The sequence below is a fragment of the Perognathus longimembris genome, chromosome 2 (genome assembly GCF_023159225.1).
Source record: "Perognathus longimembris pacificus isolate PPM17 chromosome 2, ASM2315922v1, whole genome shotgun sequence".
Taxonomy (NCBI): Eukaryota; Metazoa; Chordata; class Mammalia; order Rodentia; family Heteromyidae; genus Perognathus; species Perognathus longimembris.
Window position 1 is genome coordinate 119,765,582 of NC_063162.1, and position 12,777 is coordinate 119,778,358.

At 34.9% G+C, this 12,777-nt stretch overlaps 1 protein-coding gene across 1 annotated transcript; it reads right to left on the minus strand.

The window, feature by feature from the left end:
* Positions 1-1,075: 1,075 nt before the first annotated feature.
* On the minus strand, positions 1,076-10,215 carry Sem1 (SEM1 26S proteasome subunit). The gene is made up of 3 exons (XM_048340064.1): positions 10,025-10,215; positions 5,820-5,913; positions 1,076-1,273 (listed from the first exon to the last, which is right to left on the minus strand). Exons 1-3 carry the CDS (start codon positions 10,098-10,100, stop codon positions 1,231-1,233), a joined length of 213 nt encoding a protein of 70 aa, XP_048196021.1. The 5' UTR covers positions 10,101-10,215; the 3' UTR covers positions 1,076-1,230.
* Between the last annotated feature and the right edge of the window lie 2,562 nt (positions 10,216-12,777).

Sequence of the window (12,777 nt, forward strand, 5' to 3'; positions counted from 1 at the left end):
ATCCAATGCTTACTGTATGAAACTGTAACCTCTCTGTACATCAGTTTGACAATTAAAAAAATAATAAAAAAATAGCTCTTTTAAACTTTTTTCTATCATAAAGTTAAGAGTGACATAATTCAGGTAAAAATAGCCTCTTTTGTCTGATTAATAGGATCTATGTGTAAATCCAAAGTTAAAGAGAACTATAAAATGTAAACTGCATCAATTTTTTTTTCAGGTGCCCAACGTCTCACTTCCTACTATTGTTTCCTTGATTTGAAATACTAATTTCCAAGTAACTAATCCTTAATAAAAACTGGAACCATGAAAAATAATTCTTTGTTTATAAAAATACTACTTATACACATAAGGCTTCTCTACTTTCCAAAGCTGTCCTGTTTTCCTTATTCTATCTGAGGTGGCTTGGCAAGGTAGGGTTACGTAGGTCTAAACAAGAAAAAAAACACATACTAATGTTCAAAATCATTATGATACACAATTTACATTTGAGATCACTAACTGCTAATGTGATGGCTATTTATGACACTGTTACATAAACTTTACATTTTAATTATTCAACAGTACTGATAATTTACTTATTAAATTTGAAAACATTCCCTAAAAAAAAGAATCCTTTACAGAGCAGGCAAATTAAATCTTTCACTCATAAGAGCCGGTGCAGCAAGAGTAATCATTTTGGAGAAACTTTTTTGTATTAATTAATCTGTTGTGTGACACCTGAGAATATCACATGTTAATATTTTGAGCCTAATCACCTAATTTGAACAGACTATGCTATAAAATTATTATTTTATAAACACAGTCACCTTATAAATGTCAGCAAATGTTGGCTAAACTATCAAAAGACAGATGACATTAAGGTTTAATGTGATGTAAAAGCAGTACCTCTTAAAATGGGACTAACATTTAATTGATGTTGCTTAAGAATTTTAACTTCGGATGAGTTAACCTGATACCAGTTAAAATTAAAAAAGAAAGTTTCATAAGTTGGAATTTTACTGTCAGATTGTAAGTTAATCATAAACATGAAAATAAAATTAACAGTCAAAAGATTAAAACACCTAACCAAAGCAAGAGTACAGCGAAATGTTTATTTTTTGTTACAAAAACAAATTCAAGCAGGTAATGAAATACACAATACATATATTTTTTAGAAATATCCCATCCTGGTTTCTTTGTCCTAGAATTTAGTGTACAGTTCAAGTTTACTTCAATATTTGCTAGATGCTATGAAGTCTCCATCTTATAACCATGCTTCTCTAGTTCAGCTCTGCAATAAAACAAAGAATATCATCACTACATTCTTTATAATAAATCAAAGAAACACGTCTTTAAAAAATAATTATAAGCATTAATACAATTGCATGTATTAATACAAATATAATTATAAATGCAATTAATATATAATATTAAATAAGCTGAGCCTAGGGCACCAGCTTGAACTCTTGTCCAAATAAAAAGGCTTTAGTTCCTAAACAGAGATTTACGTAAGGAAGCTAGATATGCATTAATAAGACACTAATAAAATTTTGCTTGCCTTTTAGTTGACTTAATTTTATTTTCCTCAATTTTTTTTTTACAAATTGCTTTATGGAAGATATGTGAGAGATTTGACCATACAAATGTTCTGTTCCTAATAAATCTTTATACATTAATCACTGTTTCTGTGTTGGTGGTGCTAGGAATTAAACCCAGGGCTTCACACATGCTAATTAGGTATTGTATCACTGAGCTACATCCTTTCTGACTAAATACACATCAATACCACAACTGTACAGATTTTATAACAATCACAGTTATTATTATATTCTACAGAAAGAATAGACTGTATATTGATACTTATTGTTGTAACCAAGAAAAAAAACAAATTTAAAGATGTGGAAGTTTTCTGTATTTCCTACATGCTGTCAAACTAAATATGTCAAAAAATATTAAAACTTTACTTGACTAACTTGAAATGTGAATTAAATTTGAGAAGGTTTTTAGTGCTATAACCATATAAAACATTTGCACAAAAAGTTTAAACATGTAATTAACTTTAGCTATTTAAATTATCATTCTGAATATTACCAGTAGATCATTTACCACTATCCAGATTTTATCAAGGTTGAAGACGAAATTACTGGAGGGCTAGTCTGTGTATAGATGAGTAAGTGTAAAACTATGCTTACTGTACTCTATGGCAATAAGATAAAATGACATTTATTCTCAGTATAATTTGGTTTAGATGCCTTTGTACTATCAAATGTTACCACAGTGCAAAAAACATGTTAAGAAATAATGTGTATTACTCAATTGCCCAAACACCTTCAATATCTTGAAATTTCTTATTTATAATACAAATAGTAACTTAACTTCATGAATTATGTCAAGGTCAGGGATTATTTAAATGATTCATCCTGTCTTCTATTTGGGTGTAGAGCATAAGGTTAACAGTGCAAAGAAGCCAGTGCAAATCTGATTCTAGTTTCTCTTTTGGTAAGTTTAACTAAATTGTTTCATTTGGGCTCTTTCCCCTCCCCTCAGGAAATTAAAAGTTCTATTTTCTGTCCTTCATTATAACAATTTATCCTCTTCCATCTGAGGGCTAAATGAGAGGGAGTTATATATAAATATAACACAGTAAGTATCATGCTAAGAATGAAGGCTGAAGGGAAAAGCCAAAAGCTTTATTTTTAATCATAGAGAGCTTCTCAAATGTTTCCAACAAAGACTTCTGTTATCAATCTTCAGAGAATGTAGTAATTGTCTCTACATTTTATCTCAAGTTAAAATTTTATACTTTTTTATTTAAAATGGAAAGAATTGCAAAATTTTCTTAAACACCAGCTTTCTGTTCCTTTTTATAAAAACTCCCTACAGATTATTCATTTTCTTTTACTTGGAAAAAAAAAAAAACAATGCCTCAGAAATTCAACCTAAGATTTAAATAAGCAATACCAAAGTTAACCCTTCAAGTTTGTGTATATTGTCTTGTGCATGGGAGGTGGTCACAAATTAATTAATTGTATGCATAAACTGTTTCTGAACATAAAGGAAATAGTGAAATGCTATCAACTAAATTCTTGGAGAATATGAAAAGTTCCTTGCTAATCCTTAAAAGTGTAAGAAACTAAACCTAAAATAAATTGAGGCTATAAAGTACAAAACAAAACCATTGTATCATGAGTCTGCTATATGCAAAAAATCAAATAGAACAAAAAAGAGGGAAGAAACTCAGCACAGCTGGACTACTGTACTATAGGACACGTACAATAAAGATAGACTGTGCAGCAAAGGCAGTCGTATTCCCTTCTGCAAACAAAATTAGGAGAAAAAACAGTAAAAACTATAGTTCTTATATTTATTATAATGATTATGTCTGGAGTGAGAAATCAGTAACTATACTGGCTTTTTAAAACTTAAGACATGATACAAGGTTAAATACACTTCATAGCACTATTTTTACTGATATGCAAAGAAACAAATTAATACTAAAAACAGGAAAAAAATAACTCAATTACTTGGACACAGAGCTTTACTGTTTTCTATTTGTTAATAATGGTAATTCCATTGAATGAGAAAAAGGAATGAAAAGTGTGATATGTTGAATTTCTGTTTATTTAACAAACACCACAACTATTCACCCTACAATATTAATTCATTTAATGATTTGCTTAAGGTCTTTACAATAGCTTTAAAGTGAAACTCAGGCACTTTGAGTAAAGCTTAAAGTACATCTCAGGATTAGAATCCAACCATGTTAGAAAATAGTAAACTCTGCCCTTTATCATGGCTTTCGATACCATAAGAAGGGCTTCCATACATTTTATAAAAAACTCCCACGGGAGACTTTAGTCAATACAAATGTCTTAAAGAAGGAATGTCTGAGGCTATATTTTTCACTAGGTTACTTAAATGAAATAAAAGTTTAAAAAGTGGTTTCTCAATTGCCATAGCCGTATTTAATGGCTCAATAGCAATATGTGACTGTATTGGATTGTGTAAAATAAAAAAACGTTTCCATTCTAAGTTCTATTTGACAGTACTAGTAATACATCAATAACTCTAAATGGTAAAAACCTCACGATTCAAACTGGAAAATAAAGCAACTGGAAATATAATAAAACATTATGACTGAAGATATGCACAGATTATAGTCTATTTCTAAGCCAGTAAAGTAGGTGGTAGTAACGAGAAATTCAATTATCAGTATTTACTACTACAAGTTCTGATAAAACCTTTATATTCAATAATACAAAATAATTTTTTTAAGATAAGGGTGCTCTATGACCAATGAATGAGACAAAAACTGGAGGAATCTGACTGCTGAGTAAGGGAAGAAAAATTCATTTTTCATTTTTTAAAATTTCAAAAAGATATTAAATAAGAAAAAACTGAAGTTGAAGGAACATAGAATAGCATTGGAAGGTGTGAAATTAAATACTCTATCAGCATATGACTCTAATGAGAAGTGAAGTGACTTATAATAAAATTCTGAAGTTTGTTTTTAATGGTGACATTAATAGCAACTGCCTGCTGTACACTGACTTTTTCTTTTATGGAACTTAGATTCCTCTTACATTCAAAAACACTTTACACAAAAATGGAAAAGCTGAGTGGGGCTTGGTGGCTCATGTCTGTAATCCTAGTACTTAAAAAAGCTGGGATCTGAGGATTGAGCTTCAAAAGCCAGCCTGGGCAAAAAAATATAGGAGACTATCTCCAGTTCAACAGTTTAAACTACCAGACTAGAGGTATGGCTTAAGTGGTACAACACTAGATGTAATCAAAAATTATGAGTGAGAGCTCAAGGCTCTGAGTTCAAGCCACAGTACTAGCATACAAGTACACCCGCACACATATGCACATGCACACACACACAAAGCTAAACAAAATAATCATAAACTCCAGCAATTCTATGTGTATATCCCTAAAATCTGAAAACTCAAATACATAGCGTGCATTTCACAGCAGCATACTACTAACAAAACCCAGACATTTTGAACTGATAAATAAAAATACAGAGTAGCCAGGCACTGGTGGCTCATGCCTGTAATCTTAGGTCCTCAGGAGGCTGAGATCTGAGTAAGCTGAGATCTGAGGATTGCTGTTAAAAGCCAGCACAGCCAGGAAAATCCAGGAGACTAATCTCCAATTAACCACCAAAAAGCTGAAAGTGGAGCTTTGGTTCAAGTGCTAGCCTTGAGCACAAAAGCTCAGGGACAGTACAGAGGTTGAGTTCAAGCCCCAGGATGGGCACCAAAAACCAAAACAAAAATCCAGCATACCCACAGTTAGTCATTTATTATTGAGTCATAAAAAGGAATAAAACATAATGCTTGCCATTGCATGGATAAACTTTTAAATTATGTTTTGTGAATTTGGATGAATAAGGACAAATGGCACATTTCTTTCATTTATGTGAAATATCCAGACTAAGTCTATTAGGTAGCTTTGAACTTGAAAATGAAAAAGAACATTTCATGACCTCAAGACTACTCAGATTTGGGAATCACTAATCTATAGTCTTCCGGCACTCTATAATGCCTTCTGCCAAAATATTCAATACTGATAGAAAATTAACACTGACAGAATTAACCTCACCAAAAGCACAAACAAGTTTCTATTTAACTACCTTTGTAAACTTAATAGAAGGACCAAAACAGATACTTATCTGTTTTTGAAACTCAAGGAGGCAATGTCTTATTTTACATAATCCAAAAATGTATTTCAAAGGTTAAATATGTTTTAAGAGGACAATTACTTACATAAGTTATATATTGAAGACTTACAATTAATACAGAGCTATAACAAAACTTCAGCTGAAAACCTACCGTAGCTGATTGGAGAAGTCATCTTCTACATTGTCATCATCCCAGTTATCCTCCCAGACATGTGCATCTTCATCTTCATCCAAACCAGCCCAATCTGAAAACAGGAACAGAGTTTGTAAAAGACAGAGGGAAGGTCATGGTAATAACTTAACAGTAGTTTGGAAAACAAAAACAAAAACTGGAATTGTGTTGGAGGGGATGGAGAGGCTCATCTAGCAAGACTGGGGAGAGGCCCTGAATTAAACCCCAGTACTATTACTAAGTTAATAAAACATAAAAATAGGAACAGATGTCTAAATACTTCTCCAATCACTCAATAAATTAAAAAAAAACTTCAGAAAGTTTGCCACTGAACATTCAGAACTCAAAAAGTTAATATCATAGCTATAAGAAATTGTAACCTTCTTCCATGAACCTCACAGTTTTACCACTTTGTTTCTGTTTCTTAAATTTACAGAACGTCTAACACAAGTAATAAATAATTCTATGAAAACTTAAAATTTCAGGACAATATTTAGACTTCACTGACTTTTCCTTTTCTTCTCAAATGCATTACTGCATTTATTGTGCACACAGTCTCATGGGATAGATTTTGATTTTTTTTTGAGCTTTTGTACAGTCTATTTCATAACCTTTCAAAACATAAATACCAGCAACCCTAAAACAAGTTGCAGGGTGATACCAGTATAGAGTTTAAAATTGTTAAACATAAAAAGGTCTACTAACTTATATATGAATATTAAAAAGTAGATCAGTTTATAAATAATGGCTAATCTCTAACAACATCAATATAAATAAAATTCAGACTTTTTCTCTTTTTAATTTTTGTGTGTGCGTAGTAGGGTGTTTGAACTCTGGGCCAGGAGCTTGCTAGACAAGTGCTCTAACATGCTACACTCACAGTGCTGAAATTTATATGAATAAGGAGGACTGCTGCAGTGTTTAATCTTCTAAACATTCCTTCCCTTTTGGAGGTAGAGGGAAGGTATAGATTAAGATTTTAGCTTAGCTTACACTAGTTAGAAAGGCATTCTAGTCCTGGAGTAAGGAATAGCTACTGAGAAAGTAATAGTGAGAACAATGATGTTCCATACCACTAGGAACTATCAGTAAGATACCCTTACTATCATCAAAACTATTTCAGAAACCAAGGTGCATACAATGATGTAAATTTATATCCAAGTATCCTTTCTCTTATGCTCTTGAATACAAATTCTTTGCAGAATATATGAATTAGGAATGCATCCTTGGCTCTTATTCTCCTTTAGTGCTTCCGAGTGATAACTGTTTGGTAATACATTGTTGATTTTCAGATCTGTCTCAAATGCAGAACTCTACCTTAGGCTACAGACTCCTTTTCATATGCCTACTGAACACAAGCTCAACACCACCAAAACTATTTTCAATTACTCCATCCCAAATCAACATGTTTTTGTCTTGCTACATAGCCATACTAAGTAGGTAGACACTGTTTCAAAGTTTAAAAAAAATTAACATTCAAATCCACTGTTAACTCTCTTGTTGTTAGTCATGCTGCTCAAAATACATATATATAAAATCTCCTAGTGTGAAAACTGTAATGAAAAATTAGGCACAAGATCATCACTTTTATTTAACCACTAACTTCATATTTCATGTTTTTAAACTGCTTCATGCTGTTCCTCATCTTTCTTTGTGCTCTCTTCTACTCTTAGTGCCTTGACTTAAACTTATCTGAATTTAGTTCAAATGTCATTTATTCATTATCTCAATAAAAGTAATTCCAAATCTTTTTAGGAATGGCAAGTTCAGATCTGGGACATTTCTTTCTAATACCAAAAAAAATTGTCAGGGCTGGGGATATGGCCTAGTGGCAAGAGTGCTTGCCTCGTATACATGAGGCTCTGGGTTCAATTCCCCAGCACCACATATACAGAAAACAGCCAGAAGTGGCGCTGTGGCTCAAGTGGCAGAGTGCTAGCCTTGAGCAAAAAGAAGCCAGAGACAGTGCTCAGGCCCTGAGTCCAAGGCACAGGACTGGCAAAAAAAAAAAAAAAAAAAAAAAAAAAAGAAACATGGTTTAAAATAATGATACACTGAATTTAAAAAAGTTTTTGAGTCCACAGCAATACCTGAGAGATACCAATATTCTTCTTTACCATTCCCATTTGTGAGAAAACAGTAACTCAAGCAAGGATCAACTATGTATGTTAAAGTTACAGGGTGAAAAATGGTTGGGTAACGGGTCAGTGCTTATTATTCATTAAAAAGGGGAAAAACTGAGACATGGTCACCATGTTAACCAAGTGAACAATCTCATCATCGCCAATAAACTGGAATGACTTAACATGTTTCTTGATATGATGTAATACGAAATACACAGTATTTTATAGTACTCTTCTTGCTAACAAACTTCATTCTGAATCTAATCTTGAAGAAGCTATCAGATAAACCCAGAAGGTAGAACTTTCTAAAACCGGCCTCTTCATATAAGGAAAAAACAAAAAAAAAACACCCCAAAAGATGGTAATTGTTTCAAATTTAAGAACTGAAGTACCCTAACAAGAAAATATAATATGTAAGTAAATTAAGTGAACCCAAAAGTGAACAAAAAATGTTAAGACTTCTGAGGGTGGAAGGACTGATAAAATATGAACTGTTTTTATTTGGACTGCTCACATGTGCACACATATGCAAAACAGAAGTCTGGATCAATTTCACTAATTACTTCATATCCATCATAAAAACAGCATTTCCATCATTTATAAATCCTCCATACAGTATATACATGTTATACTGTAACTTGAAAAACATGTAAACTGAGTACAAACCACAAAAGAGGAAAAACACAATAATTAATTTCACATAAGTCCAAATTAAAATGGCAGCAAATTTTCATCTGTAAAGTTGGCAATAACTTTTGATTAACATAAGCAAGTTTATGAAAGATAAACTGTAGATGGAAATGCAAATTTATGGTATAAACTCCTCAAAGGCAATTTGAGAATATCTGTCCTAATTTAAATGGGCCTGGTTCCAGGTGAGGTGTCAGAGACCAAGTTCATCACTCCAAGCTGATAAGCATGGTATATGAGCATGGTACAGCTGTTCTGTCAGAGGCTGAACAAAATAAGTCACTCACACTCCAGCAAGGAAAGGAAGGCCTCTGACAAAGGAAGAAGAGAATAAAAAAAAAATGCAAAAGAATACTTGTGTTCTCATTTTTCTGTCATTTACTTCCAATTATCAGAGGAAAAAGAAAATTAATGAACAAGGTTTCAAATCCTTCCAGTATCTGTTTTATGTGAAAAAGCATTACAAGTTTCAAGCAAATTACTTGTTTTCGACTCCATTCTACCTATCCTAACTACACAACGGATGAAAACTGAAACCTTCTACTAAGTTGCTCCCCAGTTCTAAAATTCTGAAAATATAAAAGCTTCCAAAAATATACTTATATCAATTATGCCTAGGAATTTTATTTGACTTCCTAAAGAAGCCTATTCTCAGAGATCCTTAACACGATTTTTAACAGCTCCAGCTTAATGACCTGTATTACAAAGCCACTAAGTAGAATTTGCTTGTAAAGAATTGTCAATGTCTTTTAGTGCCAGAAAGCATAGCAGCCACTGAAGTATTAGCTATAAGCTTTCACGTACAATGAGAAAACTAAAGCTCTTCTACGGCTGGGAAGTTAATGGAGGTGCAGAAATCCAGTGTCCCATAAAGCTGAAGTCAACAAGGGGGATTCAACACCCAACCCATTATCCTCAAGCCTCCCTCCATCGCAGGCTTCATTAGCATAGTCCCGAGGATAAATCTCAAGGCCCTAAGTTGGCGCAACAACTTCATTCCAGAAAAGTTGAAAGGCCAAAGAAGGCTGCTAAACTAAAGAAGCATCATCAAGTCGTGGAGACGAGAACGAGGAGGTGGGTCACCAGGCTGCGGAACCAAAGGCCCATCCACACCGGGCCCCGGGTTCGCCTCAGTCCCGGACCACCCCCTTCTCCGCTACGAGGACCCGGCTGCTCAGAGTGGGGACCCGGCAGCCGCCGTGCCTAGGCCTCGCCACTAGCAAGGTCACGGACCCCGAGGCCGAGTCACACGGGAGGTGCAGACGCCCCCTCCCGCCCCCGGCATCCCGGCCCCAACCCGAGCTAGGCCCCGACTCCTGCTCCCCACCACCCGGAGGCCTGAGTCACCCTCCACGCCTCCCCCACGTTCACCTTCGGCAGGAAACTCCTCGAACTCGTCATCCTCCTCCAGGAGACCCAAGTCTACCGGCTGCTTTTTTTCTGACATTGCGACCCTCCACGCTCGGCGCCGTGTGGTCCCACAGCGAAGGTGGAAAACGTTTACCGCAAACGGCCGCCGCAGCTTACCGCCGCCAAGGCCCTGGCGGAAGCTGGTGCTCACCATAGAGACGCAGGGCAAGAGCTCCTGGGCGAGCACGGGGAATGCTGGGATACCGGAGGTCCTCCCAGTTCTTTCTGAGCCCTCAGCAGGCCGGCCTTTGGATTTAGTAAGGTGGATTTTTGTCTTGCCAATCTTTTTTTATTTTTATTTTTTTGCACTCAGAGTTAACAAGTGTATAGGTTACCTTCACTAGAAAAGAATCATACTATGTTTAAAAAAAAGTAACCAATTTTATGTAACTTACAACCAAGAAAGGAAATTTAGAAAGATGAAGTGACTGCTCACATCAGTTTTGAGTGCCAGGTCCTTCACACACATTATCCCACACTTTTAGCCAGTTTCCTGAGCATGTTATTAAATCTCCACGTCACAGAACATTCAGGTTCTGAAAAGACAGCCAAAGTTATTCACATAGTACAGATTGGTTTACCTGATTCCAATCTCATTTCCAGTATAACCTTTGGGGCAAATGACTTACTAGAATTTCTGGTGTGTGTAGTAACTACAGTATAAAACAATACTATACAAAAATAGATAGGTGGGACAGCTTTTATGTTGTTCAAAATATACCACTTATTTTGTTTATTTACCTCACTTATGTTCTTCCTTATTTAAAATGACAGAGCCTAGCTGTGTTGTGTAGTTTGGTTTCGGATTCACAATTCTGCCTGCCTCCTGGGTGCTGGGAAGATAGGCAGGGTTACAATTCTCCTCTAAGAACAGATTTTAAATAATAATTTTTTAAAGACTCTCAAAAAGTCAACAATCCAAACTTTCAGTTCTTGGACCTATTATTTAGTTCATTGATATATAACAAAGACTGTATCAGTTTTCATCAAGAAGAAAATCAACAGCAAGAAAGTGACTCCCACACAAAAAAAAATTATATTAAGGATTGCCATACTCTCCCCTTTTTAGGTGGCTTGAACTTTGGGCCTCATGATAGCAAGTACTATGCAACTTGAGCAATAGGCCTAGCCATTTTTGTTTTAATAATTTTTCAGATTGAGTCCTGAATTTTTTCCTGTGGCCATTCTCACCTCCCAGGTAGTTTGGATTATAGTATAGGCTCGAGCTCTGAACTCAGTCTCCTTTTACTGCAATTGTAATGGTTCGTGAAATACTGAGAACTGGAACCATTGAAATAACTTCTCATTTTAATTATTGTGGCACATGGAAAAAATTTGTACAACAGTATTAAAGTGTGAAAGGAATATTGCTTCAACACTTAAAAGTACATATTTGCAGAGCAGTTTATAAATCTTATAAATCGATGCCCAATTCCTTAAAAAGGGATTAGACAAATTACTTAATTTCTATGTTGTGTAGTCATTTGCAGCACCATAGTTAAGATTCAATGAATCTTAGCTATTAAATAAGGCATTTGTATTTTAAAAAAATTTAGGTCAGGCCTTTGTGGCTCACACCTGTAATCCTAGCTACTCAGGAGGCTGAGATCTGAGGATCGCAGTTCAAAGCCAGCCCAGGCAGACAAGTCCCTGTGAGACTCTTATCTCCAACTAAGCTCTCAAAAACCAGTAGAGCTGTGATTCAAAAAGGAACAGTGTCAGCCTTGACCAAAACAGCTCAGGGACAGGACTCAGGCCACAGATTCAAGCCCCACAGCCAGACATACACACAAAAAAATGTAGATCTTTTCTATTAACTACAACAGTGTTACAAATGTGGGTTTCATACTTGATGATGAAGTCAGTGCTTCTCCACTTTATAATTAAGAGCAATAATAACAATAATGCATAGTCTTTTCTTTGTACCAGGCACAGGGCCAAGCCCATTTTGTACACTTACTCATTAAATCCTCTACATAGCAGCCCTATTGAATAGCACAATGTACATGGTTTTGTACTCTTGAGGGAATTGAGACAGACAGGTTAGTAACTTGATCAACATATGATATGAGTGCCCATTTAGTAAGGCGGAAATATGGACCATAGCAAGTTGATTTCTTATGTGTTTATGTCTACCAAAGGACAATTGGTAAGAGGTATGAGCAGGCTGATACCTTGAGGAAGGCACTTTGATTTTAAAGTCACTTTCAGACAGACAATTTGAAGTCAATTTGAATAGCCAATAGTCTATTTGAATAACACTTTCAAATAGTCAATTTGAAGTCTCAGGAGGTAGAGCTAATTAGCTATGGAGAGTTGAGACATTGTTTCAGAATATGTAAAAGGTTTGAACTCCTCAAGTCATCTTTCTGGGTTTGGCTGTACAGTTCACTGGTTGTGTGTCCCAAGTAGATTTACCCTTTGTACCTTAAGTTTTCCAAACTTTGAAGTGAGAGTAGTAAAATTACCTTCCTCCAAAGGTGTTGTTTTTTTTTTTGCATAAACTAGCTATTGTGGGCAAAACACTATAAGGTGCCTGGCATATGACAAATGCACAATAAATAATAGCAGCCTGAAGCATAAAAGTATGATAAGGCTGATTTCTACCCTCCACAGTGCATAAAAGTACTCAAAGTTAGAAGAGAAGTAAAAAAGAGCAATGATTCTTGTCATAAAAACATGCAGAACACTTTTGGTGCTGAGTATTGTAGCTA

Excerpts from the sequence above, each read along its gene's own strand:
- Sem1 (XM_048340064.1), bottom strand. The coding sequence starts at position 10,100 with ATGTCAGAAAAAAAGCAGCCGGTAGACTTGGGTCTCCTGGAGGAGGAT. Across the intron at positions 5,914-10,024 it reads CGAGGAGTTTCCTGCCGAAG|ATTGGGCTGGTTTGGATGAA; the intron begins GTGAACGTGGGG and ends TCCTGTTTTCAG. Across the intron at positions 1,274-5,819 it reads GACTTCTCCAATCAGCTACG|AGCTGAACTAGAGAAGCATG; the intron begins GTAGGTTTTCAG and ends GTTTTATTGCAG.